This window comes from Herpailurus yagouaroundi, unplaced genomic scaffold (assembly GCF_014898765.1).
Source record: "Herpailurus yagouaroundi ecotype Mexico unplaced genomic scaffold, PumYag 159, whole genome shotgun sequence".
Classification (NCBI taxonomy): Eukaryota; Metazoa; Chordata; class Mammalia; order Carnivora; family Felidae; genus Herpailurus; species Herpailurus yagouaroundi.
The window spans coordinates 1905232-1932034 of NW_024412400.1; the positions used below are offsets into that span (position 1 = coordinate 1905232).

The 26803-nt window shown below is 45.2% G+C and overlaps 1 protein-coding gene across 4 annotated transcripts in view; it reads right to left on the bottom strand.

Moving 5' to 3' along the window:
* FBXL2 (F-box and leucine rich repeat protein 2) overlaps nucleotides 1-26803 on the bottom strand; it is a 112810-nt gene that overhangs the window by 29477 nt on the left and 56530 nt on the right. For 2 of the 4 annotated variants that reach the window (XR_005791885.1, XM_040479650.1), the window contains exons 6-13: nucleotides 24505-24573; nucleotides 24309-24404; nucleotides 23729-23855; nucleotides 23532-23606; nucleotides 21898-22028; nucleotides 19774-19870; nucleotides 18757-18801; nucleotides 18124-18180 (exon numbers count right to left, since the gene is read on the bottom strand). Coding sequence is in view for 3 of the 4 variants with exons in the window: in XM_040479650.1 (XP_040335584.1) it covers nucleotides 18124-18180; nucleotides 18757-18801; nucleotides 19774-19870; nucleotides 21898-22028; nucleotides 23532-23606; nucleotides 23729-23855; nucleotides 24309-24404; nucleotides 24505-24573 (697 nt within the window). In the remaining variant the exon portion in view is untranslated. Of the gene's footprint in view, nucleotides 1-18123; nucleotides 18181-18756; nucleotides 18802-19773; nucleotides 19871-21897; nucleotides 22029-23531; nucleotides 23607-23728; nucleotides 23856-24308; nucleotides 24424-24504; nucleotides 24574-26803 lie in introns of all 4 variants that reach the window. The other 2 variants (XM_040479651.1, XM_040479652.1) reach the window with 2 other exon arrangements.

Sequence of the window (26803 nt, forward strand, 5' to 3'; positions counted from 1 at the left end):
CATAAATCAGGCAGAGAAAGAAAATACTGTATGATGCCACATACATGGAATTAAAAAAAAAATCAAGCTCATAGATACAGAGAATACATCCTGAAACCAATATTATACTATATGTAAACTAACTGGAATTTAAATAAAAATTTGAAACATTAAAAAAAAAAAAAAAAAAAAAAACACACACTGTTTTTTGTCTGTGGGGGGGTGGGGGGGGGGTGAAAAGGGTGAAGGGGGTCAAAATGGACAAATTTCCAACCATTAAATAAGTTCTAGGGATGTAATGTATAGCATGGTGACTGTAGTTAATGTTATTTGAAAGTTGCTGAGAGAAAAAAGATCTCATTCTAAGAAAAAAAAATTTTTTTTAATTTTTTTTTCAACGTTTATTATTTATTTTTGGGACAGAGAGAGACAGAGCATGAACGGGGGAGGGGCAGAGAGAGAGGGAGACACAGAATCGGAAACAGGCTCCAGGCTCTGAGCCATCAGCCCAGAGCCTGACGCGGGGCTCGAACTCACGGACGGCGAGATCGTGACCTGGCTGAAGTCGGACGCTTAACCGACTGCGCCACCCAGGCGCCCCAGAAAAAAATTTTTTTTTTAAATAGGGTGACAGATGTTAACTAAACTCTATCATGTTGATCATTTTGCAATATATACAAATATCAAATCATTACATTGCACACCTGAAGCTAAAATAATATTATATCAATTATACCTCCATTATACCTCTGAGTAGCAGTAATTCTGGAAAATTCAAACTTTACTGCCACAAGGCTTGAGAATGGAGTAAATGCTCGTAAGTGTTCATCAAGACAGAGTTAATGGTTCTTAACAGAAACCTGAGATCAACCACCTACCTGCACTCAGACTGACCACTTTTCTGTGGGGTCCTGGGTGGTCTGCCTAAGCAGGGATCCCCATGCCCTGGGGATGGAGTGGGGGTGCTCTGAGAAGAATCCAGTTCAATAATGAGCAAAAGAATAATAGAGCTTCCTGCTTTCAATTAGAGTCAGGTAGGAGCAGGGTGCTGGAAGAAAAGCAAACTGCTGGGTATTAGATTATGATGTGGACTGAAACCACATACGCCATAGATTCACTAATATTCTGGTGATGGAGGAATGGGATGAAAACCCACTCCTGACACAGCATGGCTATATCATTTTTATTAAATTGCTATTAATTTGTTCACTTATTAAAGACCTTTTTTAAAGTTAAAAAAAAAAAAGATTGCAGGGAAATTTCAGAGTTTACTCCATTTAGTGCAGTTTGATAGCCCAGTTCTCCCCTTGAGGGAGAACAGTGCAGTCAACGAATCTGATGCCCATGTTATTTAGAAAAGTATGCATGCAGCCATGACTCGGGAGACATACTGAGCACGTTTGATGGTTATGGTTAAACAGACCTGGAACAATGTGATCGTGTGATCTGACATTCCTGGCTTCTCTTGGGCATAAACAGACATAACAAATTCAGATTAATGTTATATAGCCAGATGGCATTTCTGTAACTGAAATTACAATTGTAATTTAAGTTCTCCATTTCAACAGTTTGAGACCTGACACTTTCTCCAAATGCATACAAAAGCAATATCCATCCCACCATAACCGTTCAGGGGCAAAAGAGGTTACACCAAAGTCCTATTACTCATTTGTTCCTTGGCTCTGTGGCCAGCCCTACGGGGCAACGGTGAGTAAGAACACGCTTTTCTGCACTGGTGGAGCAACGGGTCCAGAAATGAAACAGTGTGGGGGCGCCTGGGTGGCGCAGTCGGTTAAGCGTCCGACTTCAGCCAGGTCACGATCTCGCGGTCCGTGGGTTCGAGCCCCGCGTCAGGCTCTGGGCTGATGGCTCGGAGCCTGGAGCCTGTTTCCGATTCTGTGTCTCCCTCTCTCTCTGCCCCTCCCCCGTTCATGCTCTGTCTCTCTCTGTCCCAAAAATAAATAAACGTTGAAAAAAAAAATTAAAAAAAAAAAAGAAATGAAACAGTGTGGCTTTAGACCGCTTTAGACCCTTGGACACACCAAGGGTTAGGAGCCATGAGGGACGAGAGCAAGGAGAGTGTTGTGGGTGGTACTGCAGGGAGCAGGGGGAGAACGGCACGTCCTGCACAGGGGAAGGGAGGGAGCATGGAGATGCCGAAGGGCTGGAGGGAACAGGAGCTGTGCAGGGCACAGGAAGGAGTTTCACCTTGGTTCTCGGGTCACTGGGAAATGCTAAGAAGAAGGCGGTATTCTACTTGGTTTTCAAAGATGCCATCGTGTACTATTACATACCCGCCAGAATGGCTAAAATGAAAAAGATGGAAAGTAAGTTGCCGGGGAGGCCGCCGAGCAACCAGAACTCTCCTCCACCGTGGGGGCTCGGCTGTTGGGACCGCAAGGCACACACGTGTTCATCACAAGACGTTACAATACTGGTCGAATAGCCCCAACCTGGAAACCGCTCATACCGCAAGGAGAATGAACAACGTTCACTTCCATGCAAGAATATGGGGAAATTTCACAAACATAATGGAGAAGACGCCAGACACAGAGGAGTACACATGATAATTCCATTCACACAGTTTGGATAATAAAGTACAAAATAAGGGCAAAACTAATCTGGGGTTAGGGTCAGAAGTCACTCCCCTTGATGGTGGTGGGTGGGTGTCTGTTGGTGACCAGAAGGGAACAGCAGAAAAGGGCTGCCTGGAGTCTGCTAATGTTGATTCTTCATCATTCAGCTTATGCAAGTGGGTTGATATATATACTGATGATAAGTGCTCTTTTCTGCATGTATTTTACTTCAGTAAAAAATTAAAATTGAAAACAAAACCACCAGGGGAGCCTGGCTGGCTCAGTCAGAAGAGCATGTGACTCTTGAGCTTGGGATCATGAGTTCAAGCCCTATGTTGGGTGTAGACATTACTTTCAATAAATAAATAAACTTTTAAAAAAAAAGGAAAAAAGAAAAGATAAAGCACCCTGTCAGATTATTCAGGATGTAAATGTAGATGCAGTTGGGCAATTAGAAGCCTACTATAATCTTTGAGACAAGGAAATGCCTGCTGGTTTGAGCCCAATGAGTTCTGAGGATGGGACAAATAAGGGGATGGATGAGAGGTGTTTCTGCAAAGGGAAAAAAGAATCAAGAAAGACTGATATTGGCAACAAGAAATAGGCAGCTGAGTACAAATTAGGGGGAAGGGAACCTAGAAAGAAAAAGAGAAATTCTGTCAGACGGTGATGCTTGAAAGGTTCCTCTCTGAGGTCTGTTTGAACAAGGGAAATATTTCCTTTCTCATGAATCCAACCACACTACATAATTCTTCATAAAATAGTATTTATGTAATCAATTACTGATGCTCATTCATTTTTAGCTTTAGAACTGATTTATGAATAAAGCCAGAAAACTTTTCAGGAGGCTGTTTAAATCAAGAAATTGAATTTGAAATTTTTTTAATTAAAAAAAATTTTTAAGTTTATTATTAGAGAGAGAGCGCGCACAGGGGAGGGACAGAGAGAGAGGGAGAGAGAGAGAATCTCAAGCAGGCTCCACACTGTCAGCGCAGAATCCAGTGTGGAGCTTGATCTCACGAACCATGAAATCACAACCTGAACCGAGATCAAGAGTCAGACGCTTAACCAACTGAGCCATCCAGGAGCACCCCCCAATTTTTTTGTGTGTCTTTGTTGTTGTTTTTTTGAGAGAGAGAGACAGAGCATGAACGGGGGAGGGGCAGAGAGAGAGGGAGACACAGAATCCGAAATAGGCTCCAGGCTCTGAGCTGTTAGCACACAGCCCGACGCAGGGCCTGAACTCATGAACTGTGAGATCATGACCTGAGCTGAAGTTGGACGCTTAATGGACTGAGCCACCCAGGCGCCCCCCCCTTTTTAATTTTTTTTTTTTGAGAGAGCTGAAATTTTTTTTAAAGAAACAATTATTTACCATAAAGAACAACCAGAAACAAAGCGTGTATGTATGTATATTAATTTACATATACATATATCTGTGGATATACACGCATAGGCACCACGCAGATTAGAGGAAGATGACGATGGAGATAGTGTAAAAGTGTCAGCTTCATTGTTTTAATACAGAGGAACTGAGGAATTAAAACGTTAACAGTTGCCTCTGGGATCAAGCAGATACTCCCATATTAATTGAAAAGCTTCTATACTGGCATATGCAAGTATTTACATGATTTACTGGTTTAATTTAAGGATAATCAGAGGAACTCTTGACCTGTTCCCTGAGTTCACAGGAAAATCTGCCAACATGGTTCACACAGAAGAAGGGCCTTTTAGTTTACGCTAATAAAGAGCTAAGAGTCAAAGCCTTCTGCTTTAGGCCACGATTTATACATTATCTCATTTATGCTTCAGAGCATCCCTGCAGAATAGGTATTATGATCTCCATTTTACAGATGAGGAAACTGAGGCTCAAAGAAGATGAGACTTGTCCATTATAATCAGCTCAGGCTAGCCTTAAAGCTTCTCCCCAACCCCAGTATTTTCTTCCCCCTCCCCCACCCCTGGCATCCTACAGATTTATGACTGGTTGTTATTTCCTCATCTGTTCATGATAGGTATGTTAGGAGGAAGGAATATTCCAGAAAACAAGCTTACCACTGCTAGGCATTATCTAGTTAGGAGTTCCACATTCTGGAAGTGAGCAGCTGATGTGAGCCTTCCTGAGAACTCAGGTGGAGGTAGGGCAAGGGGAAGGCAGGGACAAAGGAGCACAGTAGGAAGGACTGCTTTTAAATGCAACACAGCATAAAGTAAGTAAGGGAGGTGGGGGGCGGGGGGAGAAAAATCATCTCTCCATCTCACAGAAAATTTCTCTAGAAGGAACAGACAGAGGTTATCCCTGAGGGGGTAGGGGAACAGGGTAATTAAGGGTTTTAAATAAGAGTGGGATTTTTCTCTTGTATTCTTGGCACTGAAAAACTTTTTTAATTTTTTCTTTTGAATTTTATCAAATGTTTTCTCTGCATTAATTGATGCAATCGATAATTCTTCTTCTGTAGCCTGTTAACATGGTGGTTACACTGATTCATTTTCAAATATTAAACCAGACTTGTGTCCCTGGAATAAATTGTGCTTGGTCAGGGTAATAAATATTTTTATATATTGCTGAATTCTATTTGCTAATGTTTTGTTAAGGAAGGGCATTTGCCTGTATATCTATATAAGCAATATATATTGGCAGTTTAAAAATTATAAATTCAATTACTTTAGTACTAACAAGGTTATTCAAATGATCCTTTATAATGAACGAGCTGTGTTGGTCTGTGCTTTTTTTTTTTTTTTTTTTTTTTTAAGTTTATTCAAGAAGAGAGACAGAGAGAGCAGGGGAGAGGCAGAGAAAGAGTCCCAAGTGGCTCTGCACTGTAAGCACAGAGCCCGAGGTGGGGCTCGAACCTACGAATTGCGGGATCATGACCTGAGCCTAAAGCAAGAGTCAGGCACCTAAACCAACTGAGCTGCCGGTGCCCTTTAGTTCGTGCTTTTAAATGTACTAGGTGAAGTGGTCAAAGTGATTTCTGTGAGATGTTCCTAGCATTCCCTTACCATCCTTAATGTCTTCAGGGCTGGTGGTGATGCCCCGTGTCTCACTCAGTATGTTCGTGGTGTTGTAACAGAATGCTACAGACGAGCTGGCTTACAAACAACAGACCTCTCTCTCTCATGGTTTGGGGGCCAGAAGTCTCAGGTCATGGTGGAGGCATGTCTGATATGGTGGCCGGAGACAGCCCCCTTCCTGGTTCACAGCCAAGGTCTTCTCACTGCATAGTCCTCAAGTGGTGGATGTGGGAGGCTCCATCTGGAGGCTGTTTTATAAGAGCATCTAACTCATTCATGAATCACCTCCCATTCAACATATGAATTTTGGGGGGACACACACATTAGCAACAATAGTACCCTCTTTCATTCTTGATATTGGTAATTTGTGTCTTCTCTTGGTCTTGCTAGAGCTCTGTTTCAAAGAATTGGTTTGCTGATTTTCTTCTATTTTTCACATTTCAATTTCATTCGGTTCTCTCATTTTTTCTTTCTTTTCCTTATTTTGCTCTATATCCTTTCTTTTCCTTATTTTGATCTTCTTTTTCTGGTTTCATATGGGTGGGAGTTTAAGATTACTGACATTTGTTTCAAAGTTTATTTTATTTATTTTAAGTAATCTCTACACCCAACATGGGGCTCAAACTCAACCCTGAGATCAAGTCATGTGCTCTACTGACTGAGCCAGCCAGGTGCCCCAAGACTTTACTTATTTTAACGTAATCATTTAATGCCATATATTTACCTGTTAGCATTGTTTTGCTATATCCAACACATTTTGATATGTTATATTTTAATTTTCATTTAGTTTAACTTTTAAAAAAATTGCTCTTGGGGTGCCTGGCTGGCCCAGTTGGTGAAGTACACGACTCTTGATCTCGGGGTTGTGAGTTTGAGCCCATGTTGGGTGTAGAGATTAAAGGATAAAAAAAAAAAAAAAAAGAAATGCTTCTTTCCAAGAGACAGGTGTATTTGCTGGAGTGACATGGCCAAAATTTGTTCTTATGGTTGATACGTTAACTTTTGGGGGAACGTAATACAGACTTGCTTTAGAAAAAATGGGTGAGGGGCACATGGCTGCCTCAGCTGGTGAAGCACACAACTCTTGACCTCAGGGGCTAAGTTCGAGCCCCATGCTGGGTGTAGAGAGTACTTAAATATATAAAAAAAAAAAAAAAAAAACAAAAACTTCCCTTGACTCCTCCTCTTTGACCAATGGATTATTTATAAGTGTGTTGTTTAATTTCCATATCTTCAGAAATCCTGTTACCTTGTGTTATTGATTTCTAGTTTGATCCTACTGTGGTCAGAGAACACATTCTGGATTATTTCTTTTTAAATTTTAAGGTTTTTTTTGAGGTGTTTTATGGATATAGATATGGCCTCTTTTTGTACATGTCCCATGGTCTCTTGAGAAGAATGTGTTTTGCTGTTGTGTTCTTTTTTATTTTTTAAAAATGTTTATTTTGATGCAAGTGAGCACAAGTGGGGGAGGGGCAGAGAAAGAGAGAGAAAGAATCCCAAGCAGGTTCCGTGTTGCCAGTGTGGGGCCCCACTGGGACTCTAACCCCATGAACTGTCAGATCATGACCTGAGCTGAAATCGAGAGTCGGATGCTTAACCCACTGAGCCACCTAGGCACCCCTTGATGTTGTATAATATAAATGTCCATTAGGTCTATATGTCCATATTCTATAAATGTCCATATTCTATAAATGTCCATTAGGTCCTTAATGGTGTGGAGTTTTTTGTTTTTCTTTTTTCTTTTTTTTTGCATCTACCCTTATGGTTTTTTTCCCCCAAGTTTTTACTTAAACTCCAGCTAATTAACATACAGTGCAATATTAATTTCAGGCATAGAATTTAGTGATTCATCACTTACATAACAATACTCGGTGCTCATCACAAGTGCCCTCCCTAATCCTCATCACCTATTTCTACCCATTCTTCTGCCCACCTCTCCTCTGGTAACGATCAATTTGTTCTTTATAGTTAAGAGTCTGTTTCTTGGTTTGCCTCTCTCCACCCTGCTCCCACCCCCTCACCATCATATTCATTTGCTTTGTTTCTTAAACTCCATATATCAGTGAAATCATATTTTTGTCTTTCTCTGACTTACTTCACTTTAGCATAATACTCTCTAGCTCCATCCATGTCACTGCAAATGGCAAGGTTTCATTTTTTAATGGTTGAGTAATATTCTGCTGTGTGTGCGTGTGTGTGTACATCTTTATCCATTCATCAGTCAATGGACATTTGGGCTCTTTCCATAATTTGGCTATTGTTGATGATGCTGCTATAAACACTGGGGTGCATGCATCTCTTCAAATCGGTATTTTTGTACCCTCTGGGTAAATACCTAGCAGTAAAATTGCTGGATCATAGTGTAGTTCTATTTTTAACTTTTTAAGGAACTTCCATACTGTTTTCCAGAGTGGCTGCACCAGTTTGCACTCTCATACTGGTGTCGAGTTCTATATCCTTGTTGATTTTCTGGCTGGTTGCACTATCAATTGTTGAGAGAATACTGACGTGTCCAACTGTAATTGTGGATTTTCTGTTTCTAATAGTTTTTGCTTCACATAATTTGCAATTCTGTTGTTTGGTGCATATACATTATGGATTGCATTGTCATCTTGGTGGACTGACCTTCTTATCACTATGTCACGTCTTTCTCTCTCCCTGGTAGTTTTCCTTGCTCTGAAGTTTACTGTATCCAACAATAATATAACCATTCCTGTTTTCTTTTGTTTAAAGTTTCTTTTGTATATCTGTCCCTTTCTTTTACTTCAGCCAACCAATAATGTGACATTTGAAGTGAGTTTCTTATAGCTTATGCTTGGATCATGTTATTTTATCCACTCTGGCACTCTCTGCCTTTTAATTGGTATATTGAGACCATTTATGTTTAATGATATGCTTGGGCTTATGTTTGGCCCCTTTCCCCTATTCTTTCAGCTCTTCATTTCTCTACCTTACCATGAGTTTCTGAAACATTTTTTAAAATTCCGTTTTGGTTTACCTACTGTGTTTGAGTGTTTCTCTTTTGTAGACTTCTTAGTGGTTGCTCTAGATATTATACTATGCAACCATAACTTATCACAACCTATTGGCATCAGGATTTTACCAACTTGAGTAAAATATGGAAACTTTACCTTTTAAAAAAAATAAATAAATAAAAAAAAATAAAAAGTCCTTTCACCCTTCCTCATTTATAATATGTTGTCTTTTTTTTTTCCAGTGAACTCTAAGCCCAACATGGAGTTCAAATTCACAAATTTGAGATCAAGAGTCGTAGGCTCTAGTGACTGAGCCAGCCAGGTGCCCCTATCATATGTTGTGTTAATTACTTCCTCTATATGCACTGAGAACCACAGCAGACAAGGTTATAATTTTTGCTTCATCAAATAAAATTTAGAAAACTCAGAATTTAGAAATTTAGAAAATTTAGAAAAAAATCTGTTGTATTTACACATTTTTCCTTGTTCTTTCCACGGTTGTTTCTTCCTTAATGTCCTAAGATCCCTTTTTTCATGATTTCCATTCTTTCCTTAAAATTCTGATTGGGGTAAAAACCACATAACTTGTAATTTACCATCTTTAACATTTTAAAGCGTACGGTTCAATAGTGTTTCATATGCCTACATTATTGTGCAATGGATCTTCAGAACTTTTTCATTTTGCAAAACTGAAACTCTACCCATTAAACACTCCTCATCTCCCCTCCTCCAGCCCCTGGCAATCACCATTCTACTTTGTTTCTATGAATTTGACTACTGTAGATACCCTCATGTAAGTGTAATCACACAGTATGTCTTTTTTTCTTTTTAGATTTTACTGTGCTAAAAACACATAAACTCTATCCTAACACATTTTAAGTGTATCGTTGACTTAGGTACAATGTTGTACAGCAGATCTCTAGACCTTATTTATCTTACTCAACTAAAACTTTATGCATGTTGATAAATAACTCCCCATTTCCCAACCCCCACACACCCTGGTAACCACCATTCCAGTCTTTAATCTTATAAATTAGACTATTTTAGACAGTGCATATAAATGGAATTGTGTGGTACTTGTCTTTCTGCGTCTGGTGTATTTCACCTAGCATAATGTCCTAAAGGTCCATCCACGTTGTCAAATAGTGCAGAATTTCCCTCTTTTTTGAGAGTGAATGGTATTATATTGTATGTATATACCACATTTTATATATCCATTCATCTGCTGATGGACATTTTAGGTTGTTTCCCCATCTTAGCTATTGTGAATAGTGCTACAATGAAAATGAGAGTGCTAATCTCTCTTCAAGGTGCTGATTTAAATTCTTTTGCATATATACCTAGAAGTGGAATTGCAGGATCGTATTGTAGTTGGATTTAAATTTTGAGGAATCTCCATCTTGTCTTCCACCGTGGCTGCACCATATTGTATCCCTACCAACAGTGCACAAGGCTTCTGGTTCTTCCACATCCTTGCCAACACTTAAAAAAAATTTTTTAATAGCCATCCTGGCAAGTATGATATTTATTTGCATTCTCTTGATGATTAGCGAAGAGCATTTATTCATGTATCTGCTTGCCATTTGTGTATCTTTTTTTGAGAAATATCTATCCAAGTCCTCAGCCTATTTTAATCAGGTTATTAGTTTTTTTGTTACTGAGTTATATATAACTTGGAGATGAATCCCTTAGCAGAGAAATGGCTTGCAATATTTTCTCCTGTTCTACAGGTTGCCATTTCACGCTACTGATTGTTTTCTTTTGCAGAAGCTTTTTAGCTGGATGTAATCCTGTTTGTGTAATTTTGTTTTTGCAGCCTGAACTTTTGGTGTCATATCTGTGAAATCACTGCCAAGACCAATGTCATAAAACTTTTCCCCTCTTTTCCTCTAGGGGTCTGTGTATGTATGTGTGTAATCTCTATGTCCAAAGTGGGGCTCAAACTCGTGACTCGGAGATCAAGAGCTGCATGCTCTACAGATTGAGCCAGCCGGGCACCCCTCCTCTAGCATTCTTACAGTTCAGATCTCATATTTAAGTCTTTGATTCATTTTTGAGTTGTTTTTTTAGGTATGAATAAAGTTCAGGTCCAATTTCATTCTGTTACATGTGGATATCCAGTTTTCCCAACACTGTTTGTTGAAGAGATTATCCTTTTCTCATTGTGTGTTCTTGACATCCTTGTTGAACATCAGTTGACTATATGCACATGGATTCATTTCTGGGCTATTGCGTTCCACTGATCTACATGTTGGTATTTATACCAGTACCATACTGTTTTGGTTACTGTAGTTTCAATATATAACTTGAAATCAGAAGTGTGATGCCTTCAGCTTTGCTCTTTCTCAGGACTGCTTTGGCTATTCAGGACCTTTGGTGGCTCCATATGAACTACAGCATCACTCTATTTCCGTAAAAAATATTTTTGAAATTTTGATAGGCACTGCATTGAATCTGTAGATTGCTTTGGGTAGTATGGGACATTTTAATAATATTAATTCCTCCAACCCGGGAACATGGGATGTCTTTCCATTTGTTTCATTTCTTTCATCAATGTTTTATAGTTTTCAGTATGTAAGTGTTGCACTTCCTTAGTTTACTCTTAAGTATTTTATTCTTTTTGGCGCTATTGGAAATTGAATTATTTTTCCTAATCCCCTTTTCAAATAGCTCTTTGTTAATGTATACAAAATACAACCAAATTTTGTATGTTGATTTTGTATCCTGTAAGTTTACTGAATTTATTTACTAGTTAAGTTTTTAAAATGAAGTCTTTGGGGGTTTTCTCTATATAATACTAAGTTGTCTGCAAACAGGGATATGTTTACTTCTTCCCTGCCAATGTTGATGTCTTTTATCTTTTTTTGTTTTTTTTTTAAATCTAACCTCTCTGGCTAAGACTTTTTAGCCTTAATGAAAAGGTATAGAATTTCAACAAATGCTTTTTCTGCATCTACTGAAGTGATCTTGTGATTTTATCCTTTATTCTACTGATGTCCTGTTGGATTCAGTTTGCTAGTATTTTATTGAGGATGTACCCATCTATATTCAGTAGGGATATTGGCCTGTAATTTTCGTTTCTCGTGGTGTGTTTAGCTTTGGTACAAGAATAATGTTTGCCTATAAAATGAGTTCAGAGGTGTTTTTATCTCTTTAAGTTTTTGAAAACTTTTGAGAAGAACTGGCATTAATTCCTCTTTAAGTGTTCGGTAAAATTCACCAGTGAAGTTACTTGGTCCCAGGCTTTTCATTAGGTGGTTTCTGATGACTGATTCAATCTCTATACTGGTTATGATTCTGATTAAAGATTTCTATTTCTCCATGACTTAGTTTTAGTAGGTTATATGTTTCTAGGAATTCATTCATTTGTTCTAGGTTATCCAGTTTGTTGGCAAATAACTGTTCACAGTTATCTCCATGATTCTTTGTATTCACATCTTAAGTTGTAATGTCTCTTCTCTTGTTTCTGACTTTACTTGCCTTTCTCTTTTTTTCCATAGTCTAGCTGAGAGTTTGCCAATTTTATTTTTTCAAGAAACTCTGTTTCATTTATTTTTTTCTATTTTCTCCTTTTAAATTTATATCCTCTTTAATCTTTGTTATTTTCTTCTTTTGGCTAACCTTGGGCTTGGTTTGCTTCTTCCTTTCCAGCTTCTTTCTAGCTCTAAGTGTAAAGTTAGATTGCTTTAGGTCTAGTCGTGTATCTAGGTCATGGTTTTTTATTCATTTAGCCACTCTATGTCTTCTGATAGAGGAATTTAATCCGCTTACATTTAGAGTGATTATTGGGTTACCTGGGTGGCTCAGTCAGTTAAGCGTCTCACTTTGGCTCAGGTCATGATGTCATGGCTCGTGAGTTCGAGCCCCGCATCAGGCTCTGTGCTGGCAGCTCGGAGCCTGGAGCCTGCTTCGGATTCTGTCTCCCTCTCTCTCTGCCCCTCCCCACCTCGTGCTCTGTCTCTCTCTGTCTCTCAAAAATAAACATTAAAAAAAAATTTTAAACATTTGGAATGATTATTGATAAGGAAGGACTTGCTATTTTTAAAGCTAAGGAAGTTCATTTACAGCAGAGATAGGAGGCTGATATGATAGTACTCACACTTGTTTTTTCTCATCCCCTTTCTTCCACTTCTACTAGGCTGCCAGGGGTCTCCTAGGACTCAGAAGTGTGTGTATGTGCATGTGTGCATGTATGTGTGTGTGTATGTCCCACATCCTGGGCAGTGCTCCCCACCAAGAGCCAGGGACTTAATGGAAATTTATGGAAACATCAAAAAAAATTAAAAATCCAAGCCACTTGTCTGTTAAAGGTAGGATAGGCCATGACCTAAGGAATCCAGACACTTTCCCCTTCACCAGGGCCCAGAATCTTGCCCTGAAATCTGTTCCAACAAGAACACTGAAACAAGAAATGGCTTTTCCTCCCCCTCACCTCTCTGAGTTTGGTGGTGTGAAACTGAAGGCGCTGGCCAGGCTGCCTTGACAAGGTTGCTTGATACTGTGAGTCAGGGGAACGTAGGGGGTTTAGGATTTCTGATTGCAGGAGCTCCTCGACTGCTCCTTCCTCCAAAAAATCAGCTTCTCATAGAAGGTTTCTAGCATGGCCAGGGAGCTGCTGGCAGTCTCCAGAAAAGGGCTGCAATCCTTGGGACCTGAGCCCCATAGTTGTAGGGACCACCTTTATCACTGACACAAAAGTTTCTCAGATTTGGGCTGGCTTGTTTATATCTCACTTTGTTCCAAAAGAGGATTGAAAGTGGCTTCCCCTGGCTAAGCCTTGTGCCAGGCGCTATTGGTAGAGGAGAGAGGGAAGATCCTGTCTCTGTCTTCTGGGAATTGATGTCCAAATCACAAGCCTAGACTACTCCTAAATTCCCATTGCTAACAGTGTAACCACTAAAAAATAAATAAATAAATAAATAAATAAAAATCAAGGCATAGAGATATGGCTAAAAAGCCAACAGATAAGTCAAAATACAATTAAATATTTAGTTAACCCAAAAAGAAGGTGGGAAAAGAGGGGCAAAGAATAGAAAACAAAAGGGGAAAAACACCCAACCGTATCAATATTACATTAAATATAAAGGACTAAACATTTCGATTGAAAGAGAGTTTCTCAAACTGGATAAAATCAAGCCAGTCTTTATATATGAAAACATAGACAAGCTGGAAGAAAATGAGATGCCAGGCAAAAAGTAAGCATAAAAAGACATATTAATATTGGTAGACTTCCAGACAATGAGTTTTTTCAGTGATAAAGGACATTTAATAGTGATAAAAATGTCAATTCATCAGGAAGATATAGCTAGCCATCATAAATTTGTATGCACCCACATCAGAGGATAAGACCTCAGTGAGGATAAACTTAAAGTCTCAGCCATGGGATACTGTGTACTGGGAGTGGGGTTTAGCCCCAGCAGCTGGTACAGGATTTGTGGGTCCCCTGTGGGCTTGGAGTTGCTCTGCTCATAGTTTCAGGAGTGACCCAAGTCTAGCTGAGATGACCAGAAGGCATGAATAAACCAGGGTCCCTAATTTGGAAGCAAAATATGGGCCAGCTGGCTCTCGGGCATGCCACGGAACACCAGGCCTTCAGACTGCCAGCCCTCACCTCCGCTTCTCACCGTCAGCCTGGGAGGTCTCACAGACACCCTGGAGAGGGACAGGTCTGCCCACTTAGCAGGAGCCGTGAGGCCCTGGTCCTGCCTGCCACTGAGCCTCATGTCCTCTCCTCCCTCACTCTGAAACCCAGCCATGGCTTCCGTCAGGCTAAGAGTATGTACTGTTTCTAGCACACAAACGGCTGGTAAGCCCTTCTCGACCTTTATGCCTGCTCCTGCTTCGAGGCTGGCTCAGCAGGGGCAGCTGGGTGTCTCAGTCAGTCAAGCGTCCGTCTCACGGTTCCACGGGTTCGAGTCCCGCATGGGGCGCTGCGCTGACAGCGTGGGGTCTTCTCGGGATTCTTTCTCCTTCTCTCTCTGCCCCTCCCCCACTCACGCGGTCTCTATCTCTCAAAACAAATAAGTAAACTTAAAAAAAATTAAAAAGAACACCTGGGCTCAGCAACTGAGAGATAAACAGAACGACAGCTGTGCTAAGTGAAGGTGAATCTTGAGGATCAAGGGAGTGAGTTAATAAGTGACCAGACGATTTAAGGGAGAGGGAGGGGACATCGAGTGGGGACTGGCAATCCCAAGATGGTGGGTTCAAAGTACCCATTTAGGTTCGATTCGGGTTGCAGGTGGGTGACAGGAGTGACTGGGAAAGACAGGAGATGCCGGTCAGATTGTGAGCTGTGAGACTGAGACATCGACAGCACACAGTCTGCTTCACGCTGTTATCTTCCAAGGCGTTAAATGTTTCACTTTAAAATGGACAACGTATTCACCTAAATGGTACCAAGTCCCTATTTTTCCTCTAGAGCAGTTGAGTAGCGTTTGGATAACGAGATTGTCTCGTATCCCCAGGAGCGGCCTTCTAGCAGTTGGGTGACTTAAGTGCTTGTCATTCTGAAAGGGCAGTGACTGACCAGGCCCCTGACAGCCTGGGCTTCCTACACAACATCCCTGAGCTCTGACCAATCTGGATGAAAGATAAAGCTCTACAGCAATGAAGACAGGAATGGGGCTTTTGCTTTTAGGGTATATTCCTTACTCTTTAATATAATAAACTGCCTGGGGCGCCTGGGGGGGCTCAGTCGGTTAAGCGTCCGACTTTAGCTGAGGTCACGATCTCGTGGCTTGTGGGTTCAAGCCCCGCGTCGGGCTCTGTGCTGATGGCTCGGAGCCTGGAGGCTGCCTCCGATTCTGTGTCTCCTCCTCTCTCTGCCCCTCCCCTGCTCATACTCTGTCTCTCAATAACAGATAAATGTTAAAAAAAATTTTTTTTAATGTGTATATAATAAACTGCTAAAATTCTTCTTGGATAGTCTCTGGGACAAATGAGTTGCATAATAAGATTTTCAAAAGTCCCTCCAAACTGGCTCTGGCATTGAAAACGAAAGCAGGAAACAAAGCAAGTTTGAAAATCAACAGAACCTACCGGTGACACGGCCTAAGCCTACAAGTTAAAACTAGGGCGCGTCTAAGGACGGCCTCAGAAACTGAAATGTTGGGAGCTGAGACGTGATGGTCACCTGGCTTTGGACCAGTGGTCACTTCCCTCCTCCTGCTCGCAGATCTTTACAGTAAGACACAAAAGCCGTTTTTCAAAATTCTGAGTCTGTGGAGCCTTCCCCCCAGTAGTAACTGCCTCTTCTGATCTCTGCAGGCTGGGGTCGCGGTCCCCGAGGTGGACCCCAGAGAGGCCCGTCCCCAGCTCTGTCGAGAGACAGCACCGTCTGAAGCTCCCTCAATAAGGCAGGCCGCCTGCTGGCCGGCACGGGGCTGCTCTCGGTGGCCACCTGGCTCAGCATGAGGCCTGCAGGGAAGGGGTGGGCAGGAGCCACTGGGCACACTCACGGCCTGCCGGCCTCTAACCTCCGGGTGCACTGCGGGCACGGGCGCTGCACACGGGCGCAGTCCGCACGGGAGGCGCGCACTTCTCCCCAGGTCCGCGCTCTCACCTGAGGGCTGCCCCCGTCACAGTGCCTAGTGCTCCCAGAGCACGGTATCCCCAAAATGAGGATCCAGGCCACCTCTCCAGAGTTCCAGAGTGAGCATCAAGTTGGCCTCTCCTGGTGAATTTTTTTTTCATCTTTGAAAAAGTTTCATGATTTAACTTTATTCATTTTGAGAGCGTGCGAGTGGAGGAGGGGCAGAGCGAGGGAGAGAGAGAATGCCAAGCAGAAACTCACAAACCACGAGATCACAACCTGAGCTGAAGTCGAGTCAGACGCTCAACCGACTGAGCCACCAGGTGCCCCCTGATGACCCATCTTTTATCCTCCGGGGCCTAGAATAGAGCCTGGCACGTGGTGGCCAACAGGGGTTCGTAGGCTGAATGGGGTGAACGTGCAACAGACGTAATCCAGATCGTCCCTCGTTCTGTCCTGGCGATTACGCATTATCAACGCTAAGCTTGGACTGCAACTGCCACTGTTTCCCTGCTTTTCTGCTAATAATCCTTCTTAGTTTTTATTTGGGGCTCTTGGACTTTTGGCTTTATTATAGCTCATCTTTCATTCTAAGTCCCATTTCTATAAGGAGCTTGTAGAAGTATAGGGACAAGACGGAGAAGACTTTCAGTCGCCAGTGTCCCTGCTGGGAGAACACCTGACATCTGTCAGACGGACCCACTCTGTCGCCAGCGGGCCCCACACTCCTCGGGCCCCACAGAGCTAGTAGGAGGTTTGCTGTGCCGGGTGGGCCTCCACTTGGGTCCCTCCACCCTGATCTGAGATTTCTGGTGGACGCTGATGAAGGCCTGGGAGTCTGAGTGCAGGGTACCTCAGGGCAGGGCAGCAAGAACGCTGAGCAGCCAAGAGGAGGGGTTGAAGTGGGAAATAAAGCACAGGGCTCCTGAATTTCCCATCTCTGAGAGCCTGGGGGTCAAGGGGGATAGGAGTAGAGAGGATCAAGTCAATTATAAAACTGGATCTGAACTAATTTGGGAGTAAAGGCAGCACTACAAAATTATCTGCATTCCATATGCAGACATGTAGGGAGGGAGACAATTTAGAGGGTTTGGATACAATCTGACTCCAGAGCCTTCACAAAAAAGAAAGTACCAGAGCTGTCCACGTCCAGCTGGACTTTGTACCTGGAGGGAAAAGTATCCAGAGGAAATGTGACCATAAGGAAAACTGGTGGGGACGATAACTCAAGGCCAAAGGAGTTTGAATGACGTTATAAAAAGTTCTAGCCCCTGAGGAGAGAGCAAGTTTCAAAGACCACGGTTTCTGTAGCTTAAGAAAAACCTGTGGTGTGCCTCAGGGGGAGGAGAAAGACCAGACTCCGTGGAGGCCAAGAGATCTGGGGCCTCTGAGCAGTCGTGCGACTTCGGGCAAGTTTCTTAGCTGCTCTGAGCCGCAGGGTCCTCACCGCTAAAGAGGGGACGTCCGGAGTGCCTCCACCCAGGGCTGCGGGGGGATTAAAACGAGGCAGTGTGTCCAGGGGCACAGCACAGCTTACACGGGCTCGCCCAGTGAGCGCAAGGATGCCTTCCTTGTCCGGGCTCGCTCGCCGTCTAACGGCCGCTCATGAAACGTGCACGAGAGGTCCGCATGGCCAAGAGTCTCGGTGACACTTTTCACGGCTCATTTAGGATCCTGCGAGGTATTCTCATGCCCGTCCCCCTGTAGATACATGCGAGCAGGTATGGAATGCACGTATGACACAAGGATGGCCTCAATCTCTTGTCTAGATCTATCATCGAAACATGCTGAGTTCGCCGTCCCTGAGACGATGACCGTGAACGGACTGGTAAGGACGCGGGTCCCTAGACTAGGTTTGCATCATAAAATGAAAGCAGGAACATCTAGATACCCTGCCTCCCGAGTCAGCCCAACTAACAGATCTTTGAAACCAAGAATGATGGCGCCTTTACAGAAAGGAAAACCAGGGAGACTCTCGGTGCCAGGGGAGAGCTCTTTCGTCCCTAAGCGGCGCATAATGTCACGAAAATCCCCAACTCACCAGGGCTTGCAGCTTGGGACAGTGGACGGAGAGCTGGATGAGAGTGCTGTCGGTTATCTGCAGACAAACACGCTGTGTCAGTGTGGCTTCTACACCAGAACCTAGCGCCTGATTTGGGCTTCTCCTGAACACGAGGATCGAAGGTGCAAAATGGAACTGAAAGCTCATCGCCAGCACACCCGGGCTGGGGGCTCCTCTCACTGCAGGCAACCTCAGACCTGCCCACTCGTATGGTCACTAAGCTGCTCTCTGGGCTCTCCCCTTGGGCCCCACGAGGGCCCAGGGACAGGGGACACACAGGAAGTAGGTAAGGACGGTCCCCCAGGATTCTCCTCTGTAGAGTCACCCCGTCACTGGACACGCAAGCTCAAGTCTCCCTTCGGCTCTGGGAAAGACGCGTATATTTCGAGGTCTGCAAACGATGGAGCTGAACGTCTCAGCTGTAGCCGGGACGGTGGGAGGAGCCCAAAGTCCGTGCAGCCCGCTGTCAGGCCCTCGTGGGCTCCCGGCCCCGAGGCGCACACGGCGGCAGGCGGGGTGCACACGGCAGCCAGGTGGGGTGTGGGTGAGCGGCTGAGGCCCGCCGTCGGGACGGAGGGCCCGGCGCTAGCAGGGCTTGTCGAGTCTACTCACCAGAACGCATTCCTCAAGATCCATCTTCTCCAGATCGTGGCAATTCTGAAAAAGCCAATAAAACCACCCCCACCATGCGGTCAGTGGTCAGGGCAGCACTGGTGGCGCGCGCGCGCGCACGTGTGCGTGTGTGTGTGTGTGTGTGTGTCTGTGTGTGTATGTGTGTACTGGCCCCGCCTCCCTTACTCTCCTCCAGGAAGGGGCGTGCCCTGCCCCTGTGGGAACCAGCCCCGCCTCCCTTACTCTCCTCCAGGAAGGGGGTGCCCTGCCCCTGTGGGAACCGGCCCCGCCTCCCTTACTCTCCTCCAGGAAGGGGGTGCCCTATCCCTAAGCTGACCCAGCGAGCCAGCACTTGTGAGCAGTGCCTTCTGAATCACACTCACTTAAACGGGAATGCGGCTGCCCTGGGCTGCGCCTCCTTCTCTCACCCCGAAAGGTAGTGGCCTCCACCTTCCTAGCGGCTCATGGATATCATCCTGTACATTTTAGCCACAGAAGAGGCTCTGGGAAGGTATGGGGCGTGGTGCTTGGGCACAGTGTGGACAGGTGAAGGTTAGGGGAGGAGGAAGGGAGCGTATCACCAACCCCACAAGGTCACGGGTTCCCGGCAGCAGGCCAGAGGGGACCTCCATGATGGTCACGTCTGCCAGGTGAGGCGGAAAAGGGAACGGAGGCGGGGCACAGCCCACCTGGAGGAGGCACCAAGAGGCTGGGTCAGGGGGCGCGGGGGGAAGGGCACGTACCGCAGGGAGGATGTTCTCGTTGTGGTCCCACCTGACCAGGTGACAGTGAGGTCTAGACTGCTCCAGGACCTCCTGCGGGGCCACCTGAGCTTTCTGGGACAATGGGGAAATGCACCCTGTGCCCGTCATTCTACTTGGTAGAATACCAAGAACACCACTTGGTCAACTCTGTGACGGGACACGCACTTTGCACACTCCAAAACCACTGCGAGTCCTTTGGAAGTGAGGGCGGTGAATTACAGTTGGGTTTTGTTTTTTGAAAGCTCTGCCTTACCCGAGCTAGAAGTGTAAAGCCTGCATCAGTCAAATGGGAACACCGAGCAGCCTCCAAAATCCTGGGATGCGAAGCGCACGGGAGGAAAAGGTAGTGACTGGTTAACAAGAGAAAACAAACTTTATGATGCACACTCTTGACTTTCTTCTGCTGACACACCTCCGCTTCTGGAACAGTCCTGAGGACTGCTGTCCCCTGCCCAGATGAGGGGAAGGAGGCTTAAGGAGACACGTGGCCTGCTCTACGGCCCAAAGTTTCAGCCCAAACTTGGGAGTGAACCCAACAATCCTTCCACAAAACCAGGACATTGTTGCTGCTGTTGTTTTTAAGCATTATTCCAATATTTGTTGAATGTTTTGTAAGTAGGCTCGAGCCCAACGCAGGACTCAAACTCACAACCCTGAGATCAAGACCTAAGCCAAGATTAAGAGTCAGACACCTGGGGCACCTGGGTGGCTCAGTTGGTTAGGCGGCCGACTTCGGCTCAGGTCATGATCTCGCGGTCCGTGGGTTTGAGCCCCGCATCAGGCTCTGTGCTGACAGCTCGGGGCCTGGAGCCTGTTTCAGATTCCGTGTCTCCCTCTCTCTGCCCCTCCCCCGTTCATGCTCTGTCTCTCTCTGTCTCAAAAATAAATAAACGTTAAAAAAAAAAAAAGAAAAAGAGTCAGACACCTAACCAACTAAGCCCCCCAGGCGCCCCCATCTAATATTTGTTGACTTTTAAACACAGTTAAAATAAACTTTTACTGAACAAAATCATCTTGATATAGTCTGAATTTAATGAAATTCCCAGTTACCGTAAAGGCAATTTTAAAAATCTGCAGCCAGTGAAAAAACATGAGTTAATTCTCAATGCCCATGCTTAACAGGGACAGGGGGATAAATAACACTCCGAAGTTAAATACTCCCTTATAGCAGTAATTTTGACCACCTTCTGACAAGTTTTGATCATCCACATTCCTTCCCCTATTCAAAAATATCAAAATTCCCCAGAATCATCCCTAATGAAAAGACAACAGACAGTCCTTAGAAGATGGGAAACTGGCCGAAACAGGGGAAATGGATCAGTTTCACCGACAAGTAAACAAGGAAAGAAGTATCTTTTTTCCGCCTCTTGCACAGGGGTTAAGATGGCCGGTTCTGAGGTCAAAGTTTCAAGTTCAAACTCTACTTTGAACTTGAAAGTTCAAGTTGAACTTGATGAGTAGGGTTGAACTTGAAACCCTAACCCTGCTCATCACGTGACTCAGTATATTTGATTTTCCTGGAGCCCTGGTTTCTCCTCCGCCAAACAAGTGGGAATAGCAGTGCATGTCTCCTAGAGATGTGGGGAGGATCGAATGCGATAACGATACGTGAGTTCAACTGACGTTAGCGTTAGCATTTTGCTGCCATTATTAAAGTTTTAAGATTCGCGGCGCCTGGGGGGCTCAGTGGGTTAGGCGGCCGACTTCGGCTCAGGTCATGATCTCGCATGATCTCGCGTGATCTCGCGTGAGTTCGGGCCCCGCGTCGAGCTCTGTGCTGACCGGTCAGAGCCTGGAGCCTGCTTTGGATTCTGGGTCTCCCTCTCTCTCTGACCCTCCCCCACTCACACTCTGTCTCTGTCTCAAAAATAAATAAACGTTAAAAAAAAAATTAAAAAGAAAGTTTTAAGATTCACAGTACTTCTAGAGGATCAGAAAACCAATCGTTTTTGTTAAAACGAGACCTCCTTCTGCTAGGGAAGATGACAGATAAAGCGACTGTGATCTCCCCCCACTTCGGTCCATTTAGTGACCGGTTTGGAGGAGAATCTGGTAACGTCTGGATGGGAGGCTATCGTGGGGACACCGTCAGGGCACTCTGACGTCAGCGGCCGGGACAGGATGGGGCAAATCAGGCGGGCACGCGGGTGAAGTCCGTCAAGAAGCTGCAGTTCAGACTCGGGGCGGCGAACTGGGTTACGCTCCGTCCCGCCCCAACCCGAGTGACGAAAGCCGCCGCCGCCAACGCGGCCACCACCTCCTCCGTCCCCACCCACGCCACCCGCTCGCGAGCCTCTCCCTTCCTGCCTGGGGGGGGGGGGGGGGGGGCTTCCGGCCGCGGGCTCCGAGCTGCGAAGCCAAAGCGCGGCGCACTCACTGGAGTCGCGGGCAGTTGAGAGCCAGGGCTGTGAGGGAGGCGTCCGTGAGGTGGCTGCAGCCGGAGAGGCACAGGGCCTGCAGCCGATGGCAGCCGCGGCAAATCTGCACGACTCCTTCATCCGTCACGCGCTGCGGAAAACCAGAACAGGAAGGGGCGTCAGAAGGCACCGGCGACGCCGGAAGGAGGGCAGAGAAACGCGATCTCGTGCCGGCCGGCGGGTCTGGGCTGCCGGTTACTAGCATTCCACCCTAACGATTTAAATGGAACAAGGTGAGGGGCGCCCGGGGGGGCTCGGTCGGTTGGGCGGCCGACTTCGGCTCGGGCCGTGACCTCGCGGTCCGTGGGTTCGCGCCCCGCGTCGGGCTCCGTGCTGACGGCCCGGAGCCCGGAGCCCGTTTCAGGTTCTGTGTCTCCCTCTCTCTCTCTCTGCCTCTCCCCCGCTCATGCTCTGTCTCTGTCTCTCTCTGTCAAAAATAAATACACATTAAAAAAAACGAAGAACATGCTTTAAAAAAGTAAATAATAAATACATACATACGTAAAACAAGGTGATGCACAGGGTGGACCTGTGTTTGTCACCTCTGCACAGCTTCAACATACCTGAGTGCTACTAACAGGGACTGAAACTTTAAAATTCCGTTTTCCTCCCCGGCATTGATTTGATTTTGTTTTTTTCAGGAAAAGTTCATAAACTCGTGTTAAAAATCACATTAGACAAAGAGCTCGTAGGAATGGCCCGGTTAAGTGACAGAACAATTTTTGGTTGAATTTCTACAGATTAATGCTTTAAATATCTACCGTCTAAATCATATGCGTGTATGTTTATAACATGCCCTCAAATGCTTTAGAAAATGGTAAACGGAGGAAGTCACTAAAAGATTGACAAGTTGCTCGCGCGCTGACATTGCGCGTGAAGTCAGCTGTCAGTGCTCTCCTAACACAATTCCGGGTCTGAACACTGAACGGCGCCCGTCAGGTCGTTATTTGTCCGGAAGGCGGTTTCTCTTGTATCTGCCACCGTCAAGGATTCCAAAGACGCCTACGGTTCGTTCACTAAGCAGCGCGCGCAACCAATTTCTCTTACTCTTCTCAAAACTTATGCTCCCCTTGAGACACCCGCAGGACGCAGCACGCGGCCTCTTCAAGGGTCAAAGTGACCACGGCAGTGAGGAAGCAACAGGAGCGCTTCGCACGCTAACGCTATGACGGAAGGGACACCTTGATCTCGCATTCATCCTTTATCTTTCAACGCACCGTCACACCGGTCATTTCATTTCATCCACTGAGATGGGACGACCGTCATCCTCCCCATTTTGGAAGTTAAGAGAACAAAACAAAACACTGAGACCTTACCAGGGATCCCTTCAGGTTCGTGACTGGTTCACGGAATTCCTGCTATCTTACAACAGACCAAGACCCCGGTTGTAGGGGAAACGTCAGCGGCTCTGGATGGGCCCTTTCGCTTCGACTGTCATTCTTTCATCTTGTGGCAAAGCGACGGATCGCGCGAGGACACAGACTGGGAAACGAGGGTGTGCTGACCCCCCACCCCCCTGCCTGGGTGCCTAGAGGCGGGGCCCGCAGCGGAGCCCGGGGGGGGGGGGGCGCCCCCAGGGAAGCGCGTCACTTACGGAGCAGGACTGTAGGTTGAGGCTCACGAGCTCGTGGCAGTAATTCTGAATGTGCTTCAGGGCTTCGTCTTCTAACTGAGCGGACACAGAAAACAGAAGAGGAGGGAACCGGCTGCGGGCGCGGCGGAGAACCAGGAGGGACCAGCAGCAGCTCTCCGGGGAGGGGCCCGCGCCGGGTGTCGCCGGCCCCTCGGTACCTGCGTGCAGCCCCTCAGGAGCAGGGCTTTCAGGCCGCGACAACCTCGCACCAGCGCCTCGATGCCGTCCTTCGTGATCTGGTCACACCACGACAGGTTCAGGTACTCCAGGTTTCGGCAGCCCTCACTGGGGGAACGAGAGGCGACGCGACGCGTGGGCAACCCGTCCCACGGAGAGCTTATTACCGAGCGTGAGCTCGGTAAATCACAAGCCACTCGGGGAGAGAAAATCGCTGTGACCCGAGTCTCCTATTTCTTGTTCCAATGGGACCGCTACATTTCAGACAGGGCGCCCCGGGGGCTCAGTCGGTTGAGCGTCCGACTTCCGCTCAGGTCACGATCTCGTGGTCGGTGAGTTCGAGCCCCGCGTCGGGCTCTGTGCTGACGGCTCAGAGCCTGGAGCCCACTTCGGATTCTGTGTCTCCCTCTCTCCCTCTGCCCCTCCCAACTAGCACTGTGTCTCTCTCTCTCTCTCAAAAATAAACATTTTAAAAATTAAAAAAAAGATAGATGGAAAGGTTTTAGACACACCAGGATGCTCGTAGGTTGGGATGTTTCTCCAGGCAGCGGGCACTCTTACCTGATCCCCTTCAAGGAGCTGTTTGTAATAGACACACAGGAAGTCAGATCCAGATGTTTCAGCTTGGAACAGAATCTGCTAAGGCTATAACACGTGCTGGAAAAGAGCAGACACACTAAAGATATTTTCAACCATGTTTCTCTCCCCTCACTCTCCGCATGGTCAATTAGCCACCGAACTAACTCTCGTTACTTACCTGTCAGTGATTTTGGTGCAACCATTGAGGTTTAAATGTTCAATGTTGCGGCAGTTCTGTGCAAAGGTCCTAAAAAGAGAAAACATTTAAAAACTCCCTGGACAGCCACTAGAGGGCGCGGGTCACCATTCACATTTAGAACAGTGCTCCTCAAGCTAAAAATTTTGTTTTATTGTGCAAAGAGCATTTAACATGAGACTGACTCTCCACAAATTTTAAGAGTACAATATATTATGGCTGACTTTAGGTACTGGTGCTCCGCAAACTTTCATGTGCACATGAAACAGCTGGGGTTCTTCCCACAGTGCAGATTCTAACGGTACTGCTAAGCAAACTGCTTAACGGTCTGTGTTTGTCTTCCTTCCTTCCTTCCTTTTCTTTCTCTTCCTTTCCTTTCTTCTTTTCCTTCCCTTCCTCCATCCATCTCCCTCCCTTTCTTTTCTTTCTTTTCCTTCTTTCCCTTCTTCCTTTTCTTTCTCTCTCCCTCCCTCCCTTCCTCCCTCCCTCCCTTCCTCCCTCCCTCCCTTCACTTCCTTCTTTTCCTTCCTTCCCTTCTTTCTTCCTTTTCCTTCCTTCCTTCCTGTCTGCATTTCTACAAAATTCCCAAGTGATGCCAGTGCTGCTGCTCTGGAACTACACGTTGAGAAGCAAAGCCAAGACGGACTATGCATCGGTCATAATTCTCCTTCAACCCACACCTTGGTGGGTTGATATCTGAGGGTGGAGGCCTGGCTCCTTGTTACTTCTCTTTATAGAAAAATCAGTTCGAAGCAAGGGGTTGAATCTTTCTTGTATTGTGCCATGCTGTCATTTGGTTGTTTAAGAGCCTTCCTGGAGAAACCATCTTTGGCCATTGATAGGGTCAGTGGTTGATCAGTATGAAGAACCATCCAGCTACTGGTGCAAATACTCAGTCACAAAAGGCAACTTCATCAATAATTTGTGGGTTGGTAGCAAGGCCAGAAGTGGAAAATTAAGTATCTCTTCCTCGCCACTTACTCTTTAACATATCAGCTTGGACTGGCTCCGCTCATCTGCATTTTCCTGAGATACAGCTTCAATGTGTCTTTAGGGGTGAGTCCTGATTCTTGCATACAGTAGCCAAATGTCTCCCAAACCTGGCCTCAAACCACATGTCACTCTTATCTGCTCCTTCTGCCCTGGTAGGGTGCTATGGAAGTGAGCTAGAGCCTGGTGGAATGCCGAAGTTGAAGATATGGAGCCCAAAGTCTGACCAAGGTGATTAGAATGATCAGAGAAGAGTATTAGAGCAGAGAGAACTTTAGAGGGTTCCCCTCAAGAACTCAGTAGAGTACTAATCAGAGCATGCGTATGTGGAAACTACCCAAAGCCAGAGAAAGAATCCTTAAAAACCGTTAAAGGGAACAACAGCCAGAGCCTACCCGGAGTCAGGAAAGTGCCCATTCCCACAAGCCAACGATGCAAATCATCTTAATCTGTGGGACACTGGGTAGAGCACTGAGAACTCATTGCTTCAGGTATACAATTAGCCCTCGACGAAACACTGCTTCAGTCCAACTTAACAAATTTAAAAAAGAAAAGGGGTTGAAGAGAACTATGTTCAAATAACTCAACTGTGTCCAGAACAAAACTCAAGAACAGTTATAGGAATACAAAATATTCAGCTACCAAAATAAAACTCACGATGTCTGCCATTGAACAAAAAGTTGCCATGCATTCAAAGAAGAAGGAAAACACAACCATAATGAGGACAAATTTTCAATCAAAGCTGACCCAGAACTGACACAAATATTCGAGATAGCAGACAAAGACATTAAAAGTTATTACAACTGTGTTCTGTAGAATGTAGTTCTATGGTGCTACCTAAAGATTAAACAAGTTATGTTTATTAAATATGCCATGTAGAGACAACAGAGATATTTTTAAAGACCCAAATTAAACTTTCAGACAATGGCTGAGACAAAAAATTTCCTGGATGGGATTAACAGCAGATGAGACATTGTGGAAGAAAATATTGGTGATCTTGAAGACATAGCAATAGAAACTATCCAAAATGAAACAATGAAAGAAAACAAGAAAAAATAAAAAGAACAGAACACGAATGAGTTGTGGGACAGCTTCAAGCAACCTAATATACATGTAACTGGGAGTCTCCAAGGAATAGGAGATTAGGGAGGGGGGGTAGTGGATATCTGAAGAAGTATTGGCCAAAATTTTTCCAAAATTTATGAAAACTATAAACCTACAGATCCAAGAAACTCGAAGAATTCAAAGTACAAGAAATACGAAGAAAAATACATCAGGGCATATCATAACC